We start from the raw sequence: 19,430 nt of genomic DNA on the forward strand, positions 1-19,430 counted from the left end.
TATTTGGCCGTTTCTACAAGGATCTGGAGCTTATTTCCAGCCAGACATAAACACATCCCTTGGGGGCCAGAAAAGTCAAGAGTTGACACAGCCTTGTGCCCTGCCACACACAGACTCAAGAGCACACTTCCACCCTGCTTTCTAGTGTTCGATTTATTTTTGTTACTGTGGGACCTTCGTTCTTTTAAAAGATGAGGATTTATAAACTCATGAACTCCGGCCTCCACCTCCCAAACCCTGGGTTTACAGGTGTCCACCATCATGCCTAGTTTCCCATTTTACTACCAAAAAGGGGGGTTGGGTGGGAGGAGAGATGGGGGACAGGGGAGAAGGCCTTTTGCATGCCAGGCATGGATTTTACCACTGGGCTATATATCCTTTCAGCCCCAAGGTTGTATTTAAGTGTGGAAATAGGCCTAAAGAGAGCCAGCTGTGGTCAAGGTCTCAGGCAAAAAACTCACAAAAAGAAAAAAACAAAACCCGTGGGATTTGAGTAGTATGTCATGGGTAAATCCTGACCCTCCCAGACCTGTTTTCTAGAGAAGGTCTCTGTAGCCCCTTCGTATGAGCCGGACCCTTCCTGTATCACCCCTAAAGAAACTCCTGCTGCGGCGAAAGAGGCCCACGACGCATCCAAAGAGCACTTGGGTCGGCACACCCCGCCACCCTACTAAATGTCATTTTACTTCGACTATAGACTGAACTGAGATCCTGCACATCAACAGGCTCAGACAGACTTCGAGTTTCAGAGTACCTGAAAAGCAGGACCTGGGCTGGCCAGCTCCTGACGGGTAGGGCGGAACCTTGGTGCTCTCTCCGCAGCAGGACGCCGGAAAGCGCCAAGGGAAGCCTGCGCCTGCGCGTCGCCATCTTTCTAAAGGAGTGTACGTCTTGTCATTTGTTCTTCCCCGCACCGGGCTGGCCACTGGCAAGGCGGGGCGGGGCCGGTCATGGCGACCGGGGAGCTCCGTGGGCATGTGGTGCGGATGTCCACGCAGGGGTCCCAGCCTGGTGCGGCTCCCGACAGCGTGGCAGGAGCTGCGGGGCTGCCCTCCAGACAGAGCGGCGACGCGGCCCTCCGGCTCGGGGAACGCCCGCTCCCCGCCACGGAGAAGCGTGGACCCTACTTGGTGACGCGCGCACCTTCCATTCAGGCTAAGCTGAGTGAGTGCCATGGGCTGCATGAGTGTCTTTGCTCGAGCGGTCTGCTGTGGCCTGGGGTTGGGCCCTAGAGCCTTGTGATCTTGTCCCCAGAAGGGAAGGGATTTAGGTGCAGCCCTCTCCTGCCCCTGAGAGCCTGGAAAGCAGCGGAATGGGGAAGACCGGGCTGACCCAAGACCCTTTAACTTCCAGAGAAACATCGGGACCATGCCAAGGCCGTCCTACGGAGAAAGGGCATGCTGGGTGCCTTGACGAACCGCCCCGATTCTTCAGGGAAAAGGTCTCAGTGGGCATTACTTCCTCTGTGTCAGCAGCTTGCAAAGAAGGCCTTATCCCTTCCTGCTTAGGAAACGGGGCGCTGTTTAAGGTTGCGCTAGCTAGCTTATCTGCTGGCACCTTAAGAATGAGAACTAGGAGGGATGGTGGTGGGAGGGAGAGTGAGAACCGGAACTACCTCTACTCTTTTAAAACTGTGCTAGTATCACAAAATAGGCTTTGTAATAGGGGAGTTCCATCAGTGCATAGATAGGATATTCATTAAAGGACGGGATAGTAGCTGGAGTCCCAGGAGCGAAGAGGGAGAACCCATGCAGTGTTTTTTGGAGGTTTTAAAAGCAGAATGGGAAGCTCTTCGAGCTCAGTAAGACCTCACATAGCTGTCTATAACTGTATGTTGAAACTCAAATGTGAAAGGATTTGCCTGGGATCCTCTGGTTAAATAAGGTAGAGATGCTGCTTTACCTGGTTCATGAAATGGAAGCTTTCCTAGGAGCTTTCAGTGTAGCAGAGTGGGCCAGAGAAGAATCTGAGGAGGCAGAGCCAGCTGTATAGAGCTGCAGGTCGGTCGTGGTGGCTGTGATGGGGTAGAAGGGAAGTCCAGAATGGCCCAATCAGTTCTTTCTGTGTAGGGGCTGGGCTCTGGCCTTCCCTGTGAAATGCCTGTGCTTTCTTCCCTATCCCGTCTCAGGTCAGTGAAGTTTAACAGGGGCTATACTGCTCTTAGCCAGAGTCCAGATGAAAACCTGGTGTCCCTTGACTCTGACAGGTGAGTGCTTGCCTAGGAAACAGTCAGGAGTGACTTACTAGCACAGTGGGTTGCTTGATGCCCTTGCCTGCTGCCTAATTCCCCCAAGGCCCTTCACATACATCCCAGAACTGTTCTCTTTGAGCGCTGTCCCTTCAGGGATGGCATGGCTGGAAGAGTTCCTGTCCTGTTGTGCTTGCACTTCTAGTGAGAATGACTGTTTCTGCTGGAATCGTCTGAGGGAACCATTGGTACTCCCTGGGACTCTGGGCTTGAGTTCTCTGGTCTTTGCTTCTCAAGTCTTCAGATCCCTTGCATGTCCTCCTTGCTGTTTGCAGCTGTGCTACATGTCCCTGAACTGATTGTCTTCCTCTTCTCCTAGTGATGGGGAGCTGGAATCCAGATACTCCTCCGGGTATTCCTCTGCAGAGGCAAGTCCAGAGCGCCTGCTGTACAGCATCAGGCTGCAGGCAGCGTCACCACCACTGCCACAATGTCTGGTGCCTGCTGTGTGCACAGCTCGATTCCACTCTGCTCTCTAGTCTGCCACTATGCCCTCTTCCCTAAGCAGAGATAACAGGCATCTTAGGATGGCTGTTGAAATTCAGGAGACTGTATCTCCTCAGGGCTAGAAGTGATCTCAGAAGCCCATAACCTAGCAATCCTCTTGATAAGTTCCAGCTAAGTGTTTATAAACTGTGCTGGAGTGTTCTTGTGATTTAAGAAGCATTTCTTAGATGCTTGCTGCCCTTTCCCAACAAACATACAACTCCTTCTTTGGGTAGTTTCCAGGTCTTGTTTCTTGCGGCCTGGACCCACTGGTCATAGGCTTGCCTTCCAGTATGGAAAGGTAACCTAAGTCTTCCGTTTCTCTGAGTCAGCATTCAACCCTCCCCACCCATCTTCCACTGAGCTTGCTTTCTTCAGTTCCGTCTCTGGAAATTATCTGAGCATACCTCCTAGGCTGGTCTTTAGGACATCTTTCCAGAATGATTGTCCCAGAGAGAATCAGAGGGACAGAAGATTCTCAGCCAGGCATAGTAGCGTGTGCCAGTACAAAGGAGCTGTAGCAGGACACAATGGCACTGAGTAGCGCTCCTTTATTCTAGGAATCTCTGGCTAGACTCAGTTTTTGCAAAGGAGAAAGCCGCTTGCACATATGTTAAGATTGTCAAAAACTAAGAAAATTCTGTCAAGAATCACAAGTCTTAAAATTTCCTAGTGTCGGGGCTGGGGATTTAGCTCAGTGGTAGAGCACTTACCTAGGAAGCGCAAGGCCCTGGGTTCGGTCCCCAGCTCCAAAAAAAAAAATTTCCTAGTGTCACTGACATCCTGCCTGCCAGTATGCTGGTGAAACCAGGCTGACTTTGCAGGACCAGCCTTGCCCGCAGAGAAGGAACTGGCTGTCCCCTACTCCTGTCTACTGTTCCATATATAACGCTAATACTACAGCCTGTTTTTCTGTTGTCATCCTCTCTCCCTCTTTTGAAACAGTTTCCTCTCTACATAGCTTTGGCTATCTTGGAACTCACTATGTAGACTAGGCTTGCCTTGAACTCGGAACTGCTTCTCTGTCTCCCAAGTGCTGGGATCAAAGGCATGTGCCACCAGAGGGCAGCCCCATATTCTTGAATCTTGACAGGATATCTGGGTGCCAGTGGGGAAAGCTAGTACATTGATTTTTAATGTGAAGCCGGGCGGTTTTCAGTAAGCCTCTGGGGAGTTCCTAACTGCTGGAAAGACACTGCAGACAAATGGTGATCCTGATCTGTAATCTAGGATGTGGAGTTGGCCTGGGGCTAGGTAGAGCAGGGACAGGAAGCTGGGGGATGGGGAGGGGGGTATGACTGGGACCTGCCTTTAGGCGGCAGCTCATAGTTCTATCCTCTTCCTTCAGCAGGTGAACCAGGACGTGAGCCGGCAGCTGCTGCAGGATGGATATCACCTGGATGAGATTCCAGATGATGAGGACCTGGACCTCATTCCTCCTAAGCCTATTGCTTCTTCCACGTGTTCTTGCTGCTGGTGCTGTCTTGGGGATTCTTCCTGTACCCTCCAGTAGCCACAGCCCTCCAGGATAGGCAGATGGCCCTGCTGGCCCTTCACAGCTCAGTGCACTGGGTACTGCTGCCAGCCTAGAACCACTGGAGGCATTGACCTCTGAGCAGGTCAGTGGCCTACAGGTAGCCCTCACCTGGTGCTTCTCATGTCAGAGGTCCCCGTCTGGGTCATAGGTGACAGGTGGAAGTCAGCAGGTTTCCATTGGGGCAGTTCCAGGAAGCCACTTTCATAATGTGGTTCTTATGCTGCTGACAGGGATTGCTAAGAAAACCATTTACAGACATTCTGACTGGTGTTTGTCAAGGTGTTCTGAGGCGGGAGAAGAAAACTCGTCCGCTCAGGCTGTGCTCGGAGGTGTAGTGGGAGGCAGAGAACGGCACTTTATGGTCTGCAGTAGTGAAAGAGTACAACTGGGGCCAAGTCAGGAAAGCACCAAGTGGGTTGTCCCTTCAGGTTACATCCTGTTTGTTATGGCAAGGAGTCTAAATGATGGAGTAGGACCATGGCTTTCAGAACCTCTGGACTTGGGACATTCTACTGGTCCTGCTGTCTGGATGGGCTTAGTAACTCGGTCAGCCCTTTACCCATTAGAAGAGAACTGTTCTGTCATATATGTTTATTTATCTGTAGTTCCCTGACCTTGGAGTTTTTCTGCCTTCTTTTTTTTTTTTTTAAGGTAAAAATTGGATTGGCTGCTGAGGCTATCACCAGAAACCCACAGTTTTTATGATTACCAGCAGAGGGAGCTGCTGGGAAGTCAGTGCCTTCCTATAGTTAGCTATTTAAGCTTTTGAGAAGTATTGATGGATGAGAGCCAACATCCTGGTGTAGCTGTGTGACTCTGGCCTACATGGAAATGTTTAGACAGGATGGGAGGGGAGACCCCACCTGCGTTGATGAGTCTGCAGTGCGGGGGGGAGGGGGGGGCTTCGCTCTAACAAGGTCATTCCTATGGCACATTCCTCTCCCCCAGCACAGGACTCACAGGCTGCAGGTGTAGTGCACTTGCCTAGCATGTGCAAGGCTGGGAGGGAGGGGGGACGTGGGAAATAAAACAAGCCTGCGTGTGAGCACAGCTCAATCCCAAGCTGAAAACAAACGCAGGAATAATCTCTCCTGCTATACTAAGCCTCTTCCTGGAATTTAGTTTTCCCAGACCCCTTCCCCAGGTTGTTTTATCTAACCCGGGTATGTGGTGAGGCTTGGGGTAGATATGGTTCCCAGCATAAGGGGCACAATAGTCAAGAGTTAGGGGTTGGGAACACATGTGACTGTCCTACCCAGTGACTACTAGAGACTTAGGAGGGATGATATGCCCTGTGTCCTTTCATGAGTAGTAGTAGAAAGGGTCAGGTGAGAAGGTAAGGCCTTCTGTGTCCCTCAGCTACAGACCTGCCTGCCCTTTCTACTGCTGCCCAGCAGGGCTTGTTCTCAGGCTGGGGAAGGGTGAAGCAGTACACTGTCTACCGCTGTTCACTCAACTGCCGGGCAGCATCACGGGAGGGAAGATGGAACCGGAGGCACATCTGCTTGGTTCTTAGGTTGGGCCATAGATGCTCTGTGCTGTGGTGGGAGTCTGCAACTCAGTGCAAGGATCTCTGATTCTGAGCACTTTATGTAAGGCCCGCAGGGAAGGAGCACAAACCATATCCCGGCCTTCTGTAAGTCTGCAGGGTGGAGGCCTCGTGTGAAAAGGGAATACATGTAGGGCAGAGTAAGGACTTGGCAGGGCTCAGTGAGGGCCAGAAGTGGTTGTGGAACTGAAGTGTAGAGCTCTGTTTCTATTTGGTTAGAACACAGTAGCCTGGACATTTGGCAGCTCCTGGGGGTGGGCAGTACCCCCAAACCACAGTCTCTGGGTGGTTGTTGCTGTAGTTAATAGTTAACATTGAGGTACTTGGCTGGAACCGTCCCTGGAAGGAAAGTTCTTGAGCTGGGTGGCCTTGTGTGGGAAAGCATTACTCGTGGAGAAAGCTCAATAATGTCCAGTTAGGAGGGATAGAAAGGGACAGCTGGTAGGGGCTGGGTGAAAACACCACCAATATTGGCACAACAGTGCCCACATCCTAACTGCCTTAATTCCGAGGGCTGGGTGTTCTTCAGGGGCAGTCCCTGGGAAGGAGTGCATCTGAGCTTCCTCAGGAGTGCTCCCTGTGTTTACGCTGCTTCTCAGACCTCTCTCTCGGCTTGCACTTTCAGTCTGTTATAATAAATGCAATCCTGGTAGTTGACCTTTATTGTGTTGGAGTGGGTTTTTTCATTTTTGTCTTATTTGAGGCAGTTTTTCCGTGTAACCTTAGGAGTCCTGAACTCACTCAAACTTAGACCAGGTTGGCCTCAAACTTAAGAGCTCTGCCTACCTCTGTCTCCCAAGTGCTGGGATTTTTATAAAAGCGTGCACCAACGCCACCACCCAGCTTTGGTTTTTATCTTCTGTGTGTGTGGGTACATGTGAGTGTATGTGTACTATATGCACACAGGTACAGGAGTCCACGGAAGTCAGGAGAGGTGTCACATCCCTTAGAACTGGAGTTACGACTGTGAGCCACCACATGGGAGCTGGGGATAAAACCTGGGTTCTCTGCAAGAACAGCAGCAAGTACTTTTTAACTGCTGAGTCGTCTCTTCAGTTCCATATATAACACTAGCCTGGGCTGTATGAAAGCGCATACCGTGCAAGTATGAGGACCCAAGTTCGAATCCCTGAGCCCTCTACCTCAAGCACCCAAATAAGAAGCCAAAGGTAGTGACACGCCCCTGTAATCCCAGTGGAGGTCAAGACAAAGGACCAGGGAGACCTGCTAGTCAGTCAGTCTAACTGAACTGGTGCATTCCAGACCAGTGAGAGACCCTGTCTTTAAAAAGGTCGATGATTCTTGAGGAATAACACATAGGTGCACGTGCACATACACAACCACGTGCAAACACCAGAAGCCATAATGAAGCAGAAGCAGAACGCTAAAGCCAACCTTTGGAACATGAAGACAGTCTCAGAAAAAGTAAACTACCAGAGCAGAAGGCCTGCTTGCATGCAGTCCAACCGAGGCTGGAGCTGGCTTCCTCTCCCACCCCTTCTTGTAAAAGATTCTGGAATCTAGCCTGCCACCTCCAGGAAGCTGTATGAAGAATTAAAACCAAAACCAAAACAACATCAGAGAGCTCTTTCCTTCCAAATCAGGGCCAGGCACACCAAGGACTGCTCTTTACTCTGTATCCTCAACACACATGATCTTTAATTACTTTGATAGAGCTAGAGGGGAACAAGCTTCATTAGTCCACTGGCCTGTCACTTCCCTTTCTCTGCAGCTGAGAGGATGCTGAGCTAACAGTGGGTGACACACATTTTGTTAGCCTAACACCTCAGCTGGGGCAGACTGGTTAGTGGATGACACACCTGGCTCAGAGGTAAAGGAGTGTTGAGAGGTACAGTGGAGTGGCAGGCCTCAGGCTTCACACAGACTCCTTTGTCCTGAAGATGGTCTAGCCTGGGCATGCTCTGGAGTCACTAATTCCAAACTCACTATTCTAATCCAGTATGTATTCAAAGATTGCACAATAGGGACAGGGATTGGGCTGGATCTCCAGGATGTGGAGCTGGCCAGAATATAGTGCTAGGCAGAGAGACTAAGAACTGGTCTCTACAGCAGACAGCAGGCCCGGAATATCAGCAGATTCTTTGGTACGGTAAGCTTCAGTAAGACAGTCTCATTGGCCCCAATGAAGAGCACTCCACCACGGGACAGAGGGATTTCTCCTTGGACTGAAGGTATGATAGCTGTCACTGTCCCTTGGACCAACAGAAGGATGCTGGCAGAGTCTAGTGTCAAGACTTTGTATTCAGTGACGGAGCCAGGGACCTGGTAGAAAGAAGCCATAGAAGAGTATAGTTTACACTCTGCTCCTGGGTTCTAGACCACCTCAGGGGCTCTGCTGCCTCCTTTCCCACTATTCAGACTCTTGGCACCATGAAGGCCCACATCTGGTCCCTGGCAAAGAAATAGCTGGGCTCTGTGGCTGCCCCAACCAGGTGGGCTTGACAGGAAATCTAGCCCCAGGTATACCCCATGCTATACAAGGATACCCTCCAGGCCCACTTACTCACCTCTATCTTCATAACTGTGAAGTCTGGCACAGGGGGATCGTAGATAGAGAGGTAGGGGTCATCTTGACTCAGTGTTGGTGCAAACAGTCTGTCTTTGCTGGGGCTAGGTGTGTAGTCGAGCATTTCACACAGGGTTGACACATCAATGAATTTGGGTGTCAGGCCAGCACGCACGGTATTGTCTGAACATGCCATGCATTCCACGCAGTCTGGGGACAGATAAGTGTCATGTAATAAGATGGTAAATAAGCCTTTGGCTCCCCAGAGGTGGGCCTCCTACCCTAGGCCATGTCAATGCCTATAAACTGGGTTAAAATGTGCAAATATCATGGGAAAATATGTGAAGGTAACAGGCCCCAAATTATATTAACCCCTGCATTAAGGACTTCTGCAACAGAATCCTGTTGCGAGTAGATAAGCTGCCAACAGTCAAATGGGACATCCAGTCTGACACTGTGGTTCATGCCTATAATCACAGCACTCACAAGGCTGAACGGGGGTGGGGAGGCTACCACATGTTTGAGGCCAGCCTGGGCTACAGAGTGAGACCCTGTCTCAAAACAAGAACAGCAACAAAAAGGGAGGGTCAGTAGACACACTCGTTATGCAAGCATAAATGCCTGAGGCCAAACACCAAAAACCCCACGTTAAAGCCAGCGTGTAGCACATACAGTTGTAATCCCAGCACTCCTGTGGGGAGACAGGAGAATCTCTGCAAGTTCACAGGCCAGCTAGACTGGAATATGTGGCAAGAAAAACAAGAAAGCATCAGAACAAGAGACCCTCAAAGTAGAATGAGGATGAACTCCCAATCCCCAGGCTGTCCTGAGCTCCATGTGCATCCTGTGGTCCATGTGTACCTGCATTCACACACAAATAGCTTCCTTTTGTTGCATCCCCCGTATTTTAGGGTAAAAATCTCTCCAGGCAGGTAGCGTTGGTATGCAATCACAAGTGAGAAGAGAGAGAACAGCAGCTTTGTCCAGTGTGGTTTGGCTCAAACGGATGTCCACTCTCATCGAAGGGGCTTAATGTCAGAACTTGTAGCTAGTGGCAGATTATGAGCAGTATCTACCGCCCAGCTGGCAGCCACCATCCACACTGGCTCAGTCACCCCGAGGTCACCGACCTTGGTCTTTCATCCACACAAACAAACAAGGTCCAAGGGGAATGGCAGTGGGACTTAACTACTGAAATGGGCTCACCTCCCTTCAGGTAGGCATGGGGCACGTTGGCCTCCAGAAACATGGCTTCCCCAGGCTTCAAGGTGATCAGGTTCAGGAGGTAGATGGCGAAACATCCGATATCACCCGGGTACTGCTGGTGCAGCTGTAGCAAGAGCTCCCCACAAATGTCATCCATGCTGTTTCCGTTAGATACTGAGGGTCACAGAGCATCCCAAGGCCACTAAGACACACATGGTATCCACAGCTTTACCCTGACAAAGGGAGTCTTGGTAAACAGTCCCTGCCTGTACGTATGCAGCTGCTGGGCCTCATCTTTGCACAAAAATACCGTCTCTCCTCAGTCACATGCAGGTCTGGCCAGGCTACAACAGCTGGGCACTGTGGTGCACAGCTATGATCCCAGCACCCAGGCAGAAAGCTCACCATTAGTGAAGGGCAGACAGACTGGATGGCAGAGTATGACCCTGTCTCAAATGATACAGGCCAGGGACATACCTCAGTTTGTAGAGTACTTGCCCGGCATGAATGCAACCCTAGAGGGGTTGGGGATTTAGCTCAGTGGTAGAGCACTTGCCTAGCAAGCACAAGGCCCTGGGTTCGATCCCCAGCTCCAAAAAAAAAAAAAAAAAAAAAGAATGCAACCCTAGGTTTGATGCTTAGCCAGCGCCCCCCCCCCAAAAAAAACAAACAAAAAAAAAAAAAAACGGGATGGTGGCACATGCCTGTAATCCCAGAAAATGGAGGGAGGAGTGTCAGAGCTGTAAGGCTATCCTTAGCTACATAACAAGTTTGAGGCCAGCCTTGGGTACAAGAAACCTCATCTCAAAGGGAGGTAGGGGGAAAAATTGTATGAAAACTATTTTAAAACACATATACCACTAGCATCTCCAGTTCAGATTTTGACAAAAACATCTCCAGACAATTGTCCAGGAAGAGTCTCCTGATTAGGGACCACTTACTGCTCTTAAGCTCAAAATCTATTATGGACAAGGAGATAACCCGAAAACTTCATGAAGAGCGGAGCTATTCCCTGTTAACCAAGGACTTCCCTTTCGTTAGCACTTCAACTCCCATGTCTCAGGAAACTGAGATGGTTGTCTACCCCAGAAAGCACAGTGCACAATGTGCCATGGGCCAAAATGTGCCCTGGAAACTGACCAAGAGGAGATGAGCCCAGCCTGAGCTGGAGGGATGAGGGAGGCTTCTTGGAAGGGCAGGGGCAGGAGCAGGGTGAGCTCAGTTTCCTGGAACAGCAGATAGGGGGTGGGGGGGAGTATTCAGAATGTGCAGGAATTACAATAAAGAAAGCAGTGTTCTAAGTGGGAGGATCTCCATATCCTTGCTCAGTAGCTACTCTGCTAAACACTGGGACAAACATGAAGCCTCTGACCTAGAGAACCCAAGTTTGAACAAATGCGCACACAGTGCTAAGGAGTCCCTGTGTACCTGGATGTCAGAACAGCACAGGTCAAGGTCCTCCAAGAGTATGCAAGCAGATGAGATGCTCAAAACCACAGCAACACAAAACAGGAGGGCAAGTTCGGGTAAGGGAAAACTGTGACACACAACTGAGGCTGTGACACAAAAGTTACACTGCAGGGACTTGGGGACAGACTGAACCAGAAGAGGGCTTCCTGGAGAAGGAGCTGGACCTCCTCGAGGAGCTGCCACGTAAGCTCCTGGCTGAGACTCTGTCAGCCTTGTTTCTCACTGTGTGTGTTGACTCTGCAGGACAACAGTGACACGACCACACCCACCTTGGTCATTTCCTGAACTCTGTTAGCACAAGATCAGATATCTAGGAAGGCTTTAAGGAAGAACTTAATGGTTAAGAGCACAAGACTTGAGTCCTCTACAGAAGGAGTGCTCCTTGGTCCTTTCCGGCTCTCTAGCCCCCTAAATGCAAGTCTGCCCCCAAGGGAAGCATCTGGGAATGCCTGGGTAGAGGGCCCTGATAGAATCCTCTAGGCCAGTCTGCTTCCAACCACCTCAAGAAAACCAGTTTGGAAGAAGCACTCAACCTGGGGCCTCACGCCACCGAGACTGGGAAAGGAACGGTAGCAGTTGATCGTAGGACCATCTAAGTTTGGCCCCTTTTAGTGTCTTGCTTGGTGAAAAGGGCCAGGAATCCTGTCTCCGTGGCCTCATCCCTGCCTGTGTTGGGAGCCCAGGCTTGGGCACTGTACCCACCCAGGCCTCTGCCACACCTACTTTGCTGGGAGATCCGTTTCACCAACAGGTTAAGCTGCTCCACCACCACCTTCTTCTCACTCTTCATCAGGTGGGAAAAGCAGTTCTTCAGAGCAGAGGCCATGGCCCCAGAACCCTCATTCATGCTCTTCTTCAGCTGTGCTGTGGCATCCTCTCCAATCAGTGACTGGAACTCAGGCACCTCTGCAGGGTGGCCAGGGTGAGGAGATGTCAAGAATGAGGAGTCAGAACACTAAGAAGTGAGGCCGTCCCACCTCATCCCTAACCAAACACCCAGCAGCACTACACAAACTGTGCTGTGTAAACATGGTTCACCAACGGCCCTTAGCAATCACGCCTTACCCTCTGGCCCACTGACCCTTAAAACTGCCTCACGAGGCCAAGATCCCTTTAGTGCCTATGATATTGACTCTCTGTCTCTGTTTCCCCTCTGGCCAGGCCCCTCCTGTTTCAGACCCAGTACATGTAACCTCAGCATTCCTGTCCAACCTTACTCTTCAGAAAGGTCACAATCTCCTCCACTGGCCGGAAACCACACAAGCCTTGGAAGGGTGTAAGGGCAATGGCCATTTCTGGCTTGTGGTTGGCATCGGGGTAGTGCTCTGGAGCCTGAAGGTGCAGCTTCTCTGCCAGCTCCTGTGGATGGGCAGTGGAGGACAATAATTGGGGTATAGCTACCATCGTCAGGAGTACCAGCCTCTGCAGTCTCTGCTGCCCAACCGCTCCGTTTACCGGATACCTCTGGCAATGAACCCAGTCAAGGCATCATGCTGGGGCTCAGCCCACCCGGGACAGAAACATGGGCCAGCGGAGAGCTGGGACAGACTTAAGAGACCTGGCCTGTGACTCAGAAACCCTCGACAGCAGGCACATAAACTGTATGACTGGGGTAAATGATTTTGGGGAGGTATAATTAGAAATATCTGGTCATCCTCAGCTCCATAATGAGTTTGAGGCCAGCTTGGGATTCGTGAGACCAGTCTTTAAAAGTCCCCAAATTAGGGGTTGGAGAGACAGCTCAGCATTTAAGAGCACTAGCTGCTCTGCTCTGGCCGAGGGCTCAGGCTCCTTTCCCAGAATCTCCATGGTGGCTCACAACCATCCGTATCTCCAGTTCTAGGGGATCTGATGGTCTTACTTACAAAGGCACCAAGCTTTTATATGATGTACATGGAGGCCCTCAAACACATACACTAAAACAATCTTTTAAAAAAAGGCGCTGGAGCTGTAACTCTGTGGTTAAGAGCACTGGTTGCTCTTCCAGAGTACCTGGGTTCGGATCCTTGCACCCACAATGGCAGCTTGTGACTGTCTATATCTCCAATCTCAGGGGACTCAAAGCCCTCTTCAGGCCTCCCAGCACACCAAGAGTGCACAGGCCTACATGCAGGCAAAACACTCAGCCACATAAAATAAAGACATGTGTTAAATAATTTTAAAAAGAGGAGTTTAGACAGACTGCTTAAGCTGGGCTAGGCTTTGTTCAAGAAGATTAACATGGTGGGGTGCGGCTGAGGCAACAGCTGGGGGTGCCTGCCCTGTCCCGGAATTCCCAGGCGGGGGAAATGGCAGATATGAATAGACCTAGGCTGGGGGAAGGGAAGCCAAGGACAAACTTGGAGACTCTCTTGGCAGAGGCCAGTCAGTTGTCCACTTACACTTGGCTTCTGTACGTGTCACTAGCATCTGTGCCCGAGCAGCCAAGCTGGGGTTAGTAAGACTTGAATTTAGCCCTGAGCTAGAGCCTAGTATGGGTAGAGGAAATCTGTGGGGAGCTCCCCCCGCCAGCCCTTCCTACACTGCCCTCTGTACCCTGATCCTGTACCTTGTTAGGGTGTGCCTGGATAGACAGGGCCGTTTCCACTGAGAGCACTTTGAAGAGGAAGGGCAGCTTTCCGTTAAAGGTGTCTTTGACCTTTTGGCCTAAGCTGTTCTGGTTCTCAGCAATCCACTGGCCTAAGGTCTTTTGGGAAATACGGTTGTCAAGGATCTTGGCATCTCCCCGGGGGTGTGCCCCCATCCACAGCTGGAAAGACAGGAAAGTTGAGAAGAAAGGAAACAGTGGACAGTCCTGGATGTATGAGGAGGCCTGGATCAGTATCAGTACACTGGCTTCTGAGGTGCTGGGGACCAAGCCTGGGGCCTGCCATCCGGACAGGAGGAACTCTGCCATTGCCTGTCCAGATACTCAGATGCCTCTGGAAGCATGAGTCTCAACAACAGATCTGTGAGAGCTTAGCACTCATTTATCTCAGTCTCAAAAGACACAACTTTCTTTCCTATGTTTTGTTTTTTCTCTTCTCATAAGAAGGAATACATTTGGGATTAATAAAAATAAAAAAATTAGGGAGCTGGAAAAATGGCTCACTAACTCCAGTTCCAAGACATCCAATGTTTCTGACCTCCACAGACACCTGCACTCACATGCACATAACCACATATACACAAACATACCTGTACATAATATAAAATAATAAGTTTTGGGGGCTGGAAAGATGGCTCAGCAGTTAAGAGCACTGACTGCTCTTCCAGAGATCCTGAGTTCAATTCCCAGCAACCACATGGTGGCTGACAACCATCTGTAATGAGATCTGGTGCCCTCTTCTGGTGTGTCCAAAGACAGTTACAGTGTACTTACATATAAATAAAATAAATAAATAAAATAATAAATCTTTTAAAAATTTTTTAAAGAAAAAAAAATTCATGAAAGTCAAACACTTATTTATGGCTAGGAGTGCTGTTACATGCCTTTAATCCTAACACTTAGAACATAGGGGTGGAGAGATTGAGCATTCAAGGTCATTCTCAATTGTACAGCAAGTTTGAGGCCAGCCTGGGCATCCTGAGACAATCTTCAAAACAAATGAACATTCAGTAAGTGCTAGAGCAGCCAGGGTTCAAGAAATAACACATGTTTAAGCTGTGTTTGGTGGTGCACACCTTTGATCCCAGCACTCAGGAAGCAGAGGCAGGTGGATCTTGTGAGTTCCAGGCCAGCCTGGTTTACAGAGCAAGTTTCAAAACAGCCAGGGCTACACAGAGAAACCCTGTGTGTGTGTGTGTGGGGGGTCCCCAGATATTTTATCCTCCTTTATATGAGACAGGATTTTGGTACAGAGACCAGACAGATTCTCCTGCCTTACCTCTCTACTTCTGTGATTACAGTGCTCTGATTACAGCTTTCTTTGTGCAAGTATCTGCACTGGTTCCAGAACCAAGAGAAGCTATTCTACGAGCTGCAGCGATTCTTCCCAACTGATCCATATGGCTCGTGTCAGACCCTTTGGTCTCACTTAGGGTAAAGTGGAATGATGTACAGTCAGGGTCTTACCTCCGCATAAGGCTTGTCCTCTGAGATCTGGGTCAGTGGGTCACTGCAAGCCAGTAGGCATGCCACTTCACTTTTGGAGCCCACCTTCCCCCAGGCATACTGCTGCACCACACAGGAAAGTGGGAACACTGGGGACACAGACAAAAGGTCAGCTTCCACTCCACTCTTCAGACCTGGCTCTAGTGCTAGGGAACCAGGAATGGGGGCGGGGAAATCTAAGGGCAGAGCCACCCAAGAGTGACTTGGGAACGTCACTCCTCTCTTTCACAATCGTCGATGTTCTCATCTGTAAGATTGGCAGATACGGATCTTGTCTGCCATGGGGAAGAATTGAGTTCGGATGATGGGGAGGGAAAAGGAACTAACTACTCATCTCTCTGCAATTGGTCAGTTCCGAAGTGATTCGAGCGCACGCACCATTCTCCTCTCTAAACCCCGGTGGTACTACCCACTCCAGATCCCGTACTGTGCCCAGAGTCCACGGGAATGATCACGGCCCGCTAGGTCCTGCCAGTATTGGGCCCCAGAACGCGACCACCACCAAGATAGCCAACACCAGTAAACGGCTCACCTCGCGGATTCGCCATCCTAGTTGCCTGAGACCCGGCTTCAGGAACGTAAGCCCTTCCCAGCAGCCTCGGCTTTTCTGCGCGCGGAGCTTCACGGGAAATGTAGTTTACAGAGCCCACTGCCTCACCTAAGCAGTCAGGAGGCTCTGTTGCCCAAAAGCATTAAGGCTAACTCTTGGTTTCAACACTCCCGCCTTCATCCTTCTTTTATCCATATGTAAGTACTGAGAAATCGCTAAGTACCACAGACTGAGAACAAGATAGCACTGCTTTTGTGCTTTTTCTGTATGTTTGGAGGAGTTAATCTAGAAAAGGGAAGTAATTGAATAGATCTTAACAGTGTGTTAAAAGGTAAAAAACAGCGATGCATAGTGGCACACTCCTATAATTCTTGTGGTTAGGGATTCAAGACAGAAAGCTTGTCTTGAGTTTGAGATCAGCCTGAGGCACATAGGCCATCTGGGTAAGCCCCAGTAAGAAGGAGACATTTGAGGAAGAGTGAAGAGTATTCCTGGCAGAAGAAAGAGCTAGCAAGAATCTCTTGTGCTGCTGGAACTAGAGAATGTGCCTATACAGTCCACAATTAAATAACAAAGAGGCCAACACTGCGGGACAAAGGGATACACACAAATGCAGGCACGCACGCACACACGCACGCACGCACGCACGCACGCACGCACGCACGCACACACACCGAAGGTAAAGGGGTCAGCAAAACGAAAAGGCTATGCCTAGGGTTCATTCGCTATCATGGGGATTTCAGGTTTTCCCGAGTGCCCAGTGGTTAGAAGGTTACTGGGTGATGTAATTATGATGATGGTGGCAGATGTCACTTGTACCCCCATACACTCCTCCTATGAACTTCTGTTTCTCGCTCTGTAGAATGAGATGTGTAATATAGATCTGCCAGATTTATTGTGGGGCCTATGAGGACCGTAAACAGTCAGTGCTGTGTCCCTCCGCCCCTCCCATCCTAGGTGTTTCCAGAACCCCGCCCTCCTCCAGTCTAAGCTGCTCATAAGCTGTGCATAGGACAGAGGGAGAGGTCACCAGGAACCCTGCACAGGGAAGGCAGGGAATAGACTTCTGTTGTGGCATAATCTTGTCATAACTTCTGTAGAAAGTCTCTGACATCCGGACCTCCACAACAGCCTACAAGAACAGAACCCAGCTAGACACCTAGACTCACAGCCGTCAACACTCCTGGGAAGAGGAGAGAGGGGCCACAAACTTCAAAGGGCCCTCTAATAGGCCCAAGCATTGCAAACAGCACCCACAGGTCTTGCTCTCTCTCTCCATCCCTCTCCCTTGCTAAAATTGTTAGATTACATTCCTAATGCTAGGCACCAAGTTTCACTCTCTTATGTGGCCACTTCCTTATGCCCACCCAACTCAACCCTGAGGCTGATCACCAAGGTCCATCGATCAAAATTCATTATTTGGCTGCACTGACAATCATGTCCAATCAGGACTTACCAACTCATCCTAGCACAAGCTTCCCCCCCCCCTTTTTTTTTTCTTTTTTTCGGACCTGGGGACCAAACCCAGGGCCTTGCGCTTGCTAGGCAAGTGCTCTACCGCTGAGCTAAATCCCCAACCCCTCTTTTTTTTGTTCTGCAGAAGCACCTACTGCTATTTGTGTCTGCTTGATCCAAAGGCAGACTGTCCCCCTGCTTGCCCTCTCTGGGATGAATAAATTTCCTTGTGTTGAGAATTCTGTGTCTGGACATGTGTTTTGTGCCTTCATAACACACACACACACACACACACACACACACACACACACACACAGAGAGAGAGAGAGAGAGAGAGAGAGAGAGAGAGAGTAGGGATTGGTTTCCACAGTTTCTACCATATCTGTCCAAGGAAAGGGAGCTAAAACTTTCTTTCCCAGATGTGTATACCAACTCCTCCTGGAGTCCTTTTGTTTATGTAACTTAACCTGTATTTCAAAGGAAGTGTTCCTATATCCAACTAATAAAATGGGAAACATAAGAATCATGTGCTTGGGGGTTGGGGATTTAGCTCAGTGGTAGAGCGCTTGCCTAGCAAGCACAAGGCCCTGGGTTCGGTCCCCAGCTCCGAAAAAAAGGAAAAAAAAAAAAAGCATGTGCTTGCCAGCTCAAATACCTACTACCTTGAAGTTCTATACCCTTCCCTCAACCCTGCTCCCCAAGCCATACTAAGTTACTGAGATAAGGACTGGACACAGGAATGGGGCACGGCGGCACACACCTTTAAGTCCAACAGTTAGGAGATGAAGACAGGACAATCTCTATGAGTTCCAAGCTAGCCTGTGCTACATAGTGAGACTGTCTCAAAGAGCCAGAGTGAGAGCAAGAGCGAGAGCGAGAACAAGAGTGAGAGCGAGAGAGAGAGAAAGAGAGAGGGAGAGGGAGAGAGGGAGAGGGTGGAAAGGGAGAATATTAGACACTGGAGATAGAGATGGTTTTGCAATAACACTGCTCTTCCAGAGAACCCAGGTTCCAGGACCAGGCACACACATGGTACACAGAAACAGATGCAGGCAAAACCATGTACACATACAATTACAAAAGAGCTGAACCCAAGAGGTCAAGAGGCACTTTCTTTTTTAGATTTATGTATTTATTTTATGAGTACAATGTAGCTGTCTTCAGACAAACCAGAAGAGGGCATCAGATCCCATTACAGATGGTTGTGAGCCACCATGTGGTTGCTGGGAATTGAACCCAGGACCTCTGGAAGAGCAGTCAGTGCTCTTAACCACTGAGCCATCTCCCCAGCCCTCCAGAGGTATTTTCATTGAAGCCATCACAGACACCAGAACTAGAATCACTTCCACAGAGTAACCTTTGCATAAGAAAGAAAAATATGAACTTTAATTGTTGAGACAGAATGTTTCCATCCCATGCTATCCACTCCCACACAGGAAAAATTATCTGCAAAGGAAACCAGGGTGCCTAGAGAACCTAGAATCTTCCACCACTCACTCTTGCTGGTCTGACTCTTGAAGGACAGCTTATACTGTTATCCAAGGATATTCTCTCTCTCTCTCTCTCTCTCTCTCTCTCTCTCTCTCTCTCTCTCTCTCTCTCCCCCCCCCCGTGTGTGTGTGTGTGTGTGTGTGTGTCTGTCTGTCTGTCTGTCTGTCTCTGTCTCTCTCTCTTCTTCCCTCCCTCCCAGTCCCTTCCTCTCTCTCTCCTCCCCTCTGCCCCCTCCTTTCTAAACTTTGGCTAACTCTTCTTCACATTCCTTTGTGGGTGTTTGGTTGTTATTTTGAGACAGGGTCTCACTAGTGCTGGCTGGCCTGAAACTCTCAGAAATCTGTCTGCCTCCTCTTACCACCAGCTCTGCTTCAGGGTTCTGCCAGTGCCCTGCTGAGAGTTCAAGCTGGGATAGTAGCTGGCTATCTTTCTTGCTAAACCACATACTATGCGCTTTCTAAGAACTCTCCCGCTTCATGATTGAGATACTGTAGCCAATAAACACTTAGTTTCACTTGCTTTTTTTTTTTTTTGGTTCTTTTTTTCGGAGCTGGGGACCGAACCCAGGGCTTTGCGCTTCCTAGGCAAGCGCTCTACCACTGAGCTAAATCCCCAGCCCCGTTTCACTTGCTTTTAATATCTTTTATTATGTGTGTATTTGTGCCTGTGGCTAGGTTTATACACATGAGTGCAGGTGTCCATGGGGGAACAAAGGCATCAGATCTCCATGGACATGGAGTTACAGCTATTACAGGCCATCCAACATGAGTTCTCTGCAAGAGCAGTGCTCGCTGTTTAACTAATGAGCCATCACTTGC

At 49.7% G+C, this 19,430-nt stretch overlaps 2 protein-coding genes and 1 non-coding gene across 9 annotated transcripts; 2 read left to right on the forward strand and 1 right to left on the reverse strand.

The window, feature by feature from the left end:
- The first annotated feature begins 887 nt into the window (after nt 1-887).
- Nucleotides 888-6,477, forward strand: Fam219b (family with sequence similarity 219, member B). Of its 3 annotated transcripts, none has more exons than NM_001401179.1 (5): nt 888-1,164; nt 1,354-1,441; nt 2,129-2,206; nt 2,568-2,616; nt 4,083-6,477. In NM_001401179.1, the coding sequence occupies exons 1-5, from the start codon at nt 951-953 to the stop codon at nt 4,245-4,247; spliced, it is 594 nt and encodes a 197-aa protein (NP_001388108.1). In that variant the 5' UTR covers nt 888-950; the 3' UTR covers nt 4,248-6,477. The 3 variants fall into 3 exon arrangements, with proteins under 3 accessions (NP_001388108.1, NP_001388109.1, NP_001102234.1); NM_001401180.1 differs by having other exon boundaries at nt 4,086-6,477; NM_001108764.2 differs by lacking the exon at nt 2,568-2,616.
- A 982-nt stretch (nt 6,478-7,459) lies between these two features.
- On the reverse strand, nt 7,460-15,766 carry Mpi (mannose phosphate isomerase). 5 transcript variants are annotated; one of them, XM_039081085.2, is made up of 8 exons: nt 15,495-15,629; nt 15,078-15,205; nt 13,572-13,772; nt 12,241-12,382; nt 11,747-11,929; nt 9,554-9,727; nt 8,349-8,557; nt 7,460-8,103 (listed from the first exon to the last, which is right to left on the reverse strand). In XM_039081085.2, exons 3-8 carry the CDS (start codon nt 13,764-13,766, stop codon nt 7,885-7,887), a joined length of 1,122 nt encoding a protein of 373 aa, XP_038937013.1. In that variant the 5' UTR covers nt 13,767-13,772; nt 15,078-15,205; nt 15,495-15,629; the 3' UTR covers nt 7,460-7,884. The 5 variants fall into 5 exon arrangements, with proteins under 5 accessions (XP_038937013.1, XP_063121189.1, XP_038937015.1 ...); NM_001004081.1 differs by lacking the exon at nt 15,495-15,629 and adding an exon at nt 15,649-15,674 and having other exon boundaries at nt 7,770-8,103; XM_063265119.1 differs by lacking the exons at nt 13,572-13,772; nt 15,495-15,629 and adding an exon at nt 15,649-15,766.
- On the forward strand, nt 10,078-10,150 carry Trnaa-agc55 (transfer RNA alanine (anticodon AGC) 55). Its single transcript has one exon. It is a non-coding gene; the product is annotated as a tRNA-Ala (tRNA).
- Nucleotides 15,767-19,430: the final 3,664 nt, after the last annotated feature.

The sequence above is a fragment of the Rattus norvegicus genome, chromosome 8, assembly GCF_036323735.1.
Source record: "Rattus norvegicus strain BN/NHsdMcwi chromosome 8, GRCr8, whole genome shotgun sequence".
NCBI lineage: Eukaryota > Metazoa > Chordata > Mammalia > Rodentia > Muridae > Rattus > Rattus norvegicus.

Bases quoted from the DNA above. Each gene is read 5' to 3' on its own strand.
- Fam219b (NM_001401179.1), top strand. From the start codon at position 951: ATGGCGACCGGGGAGCTCCGTGGGCATGTGGTGCGGATGTCCACGCAG. The intron at 1,442-2,128 runs GTCTCAGTGGGC...ATCCCGTCTCAG, and splicing joins CCCGATTCTTCAGGGAAAAG to GTCAGTGAAGTTTAACAGGG. The intron at 2,207-2,567 runs GTGAGTGCTTGC...CTCTTCTCCTAG, and splicing joins GTGTCCCTTGACTCTGACAG to TGATGGGGAGCTGGAATCCA.
- Mpi (NM_001004081.1), bottom strand. The intron at 8,558-9,553 runs GTGAGCCCATTT...ATCTGTCCCCAG, and splicing joins CCATGCCTACCTGAAGGGAG to ACTGCGTGGAATGCATGGCA. The intron at 8,104-8,348 runs GTGAGTAAGTGG...TCTTTCTACCAG, and splicing joins TCACAGTTATGAAGATAGAG to GTCCCTGGCTCCGTCACTGA.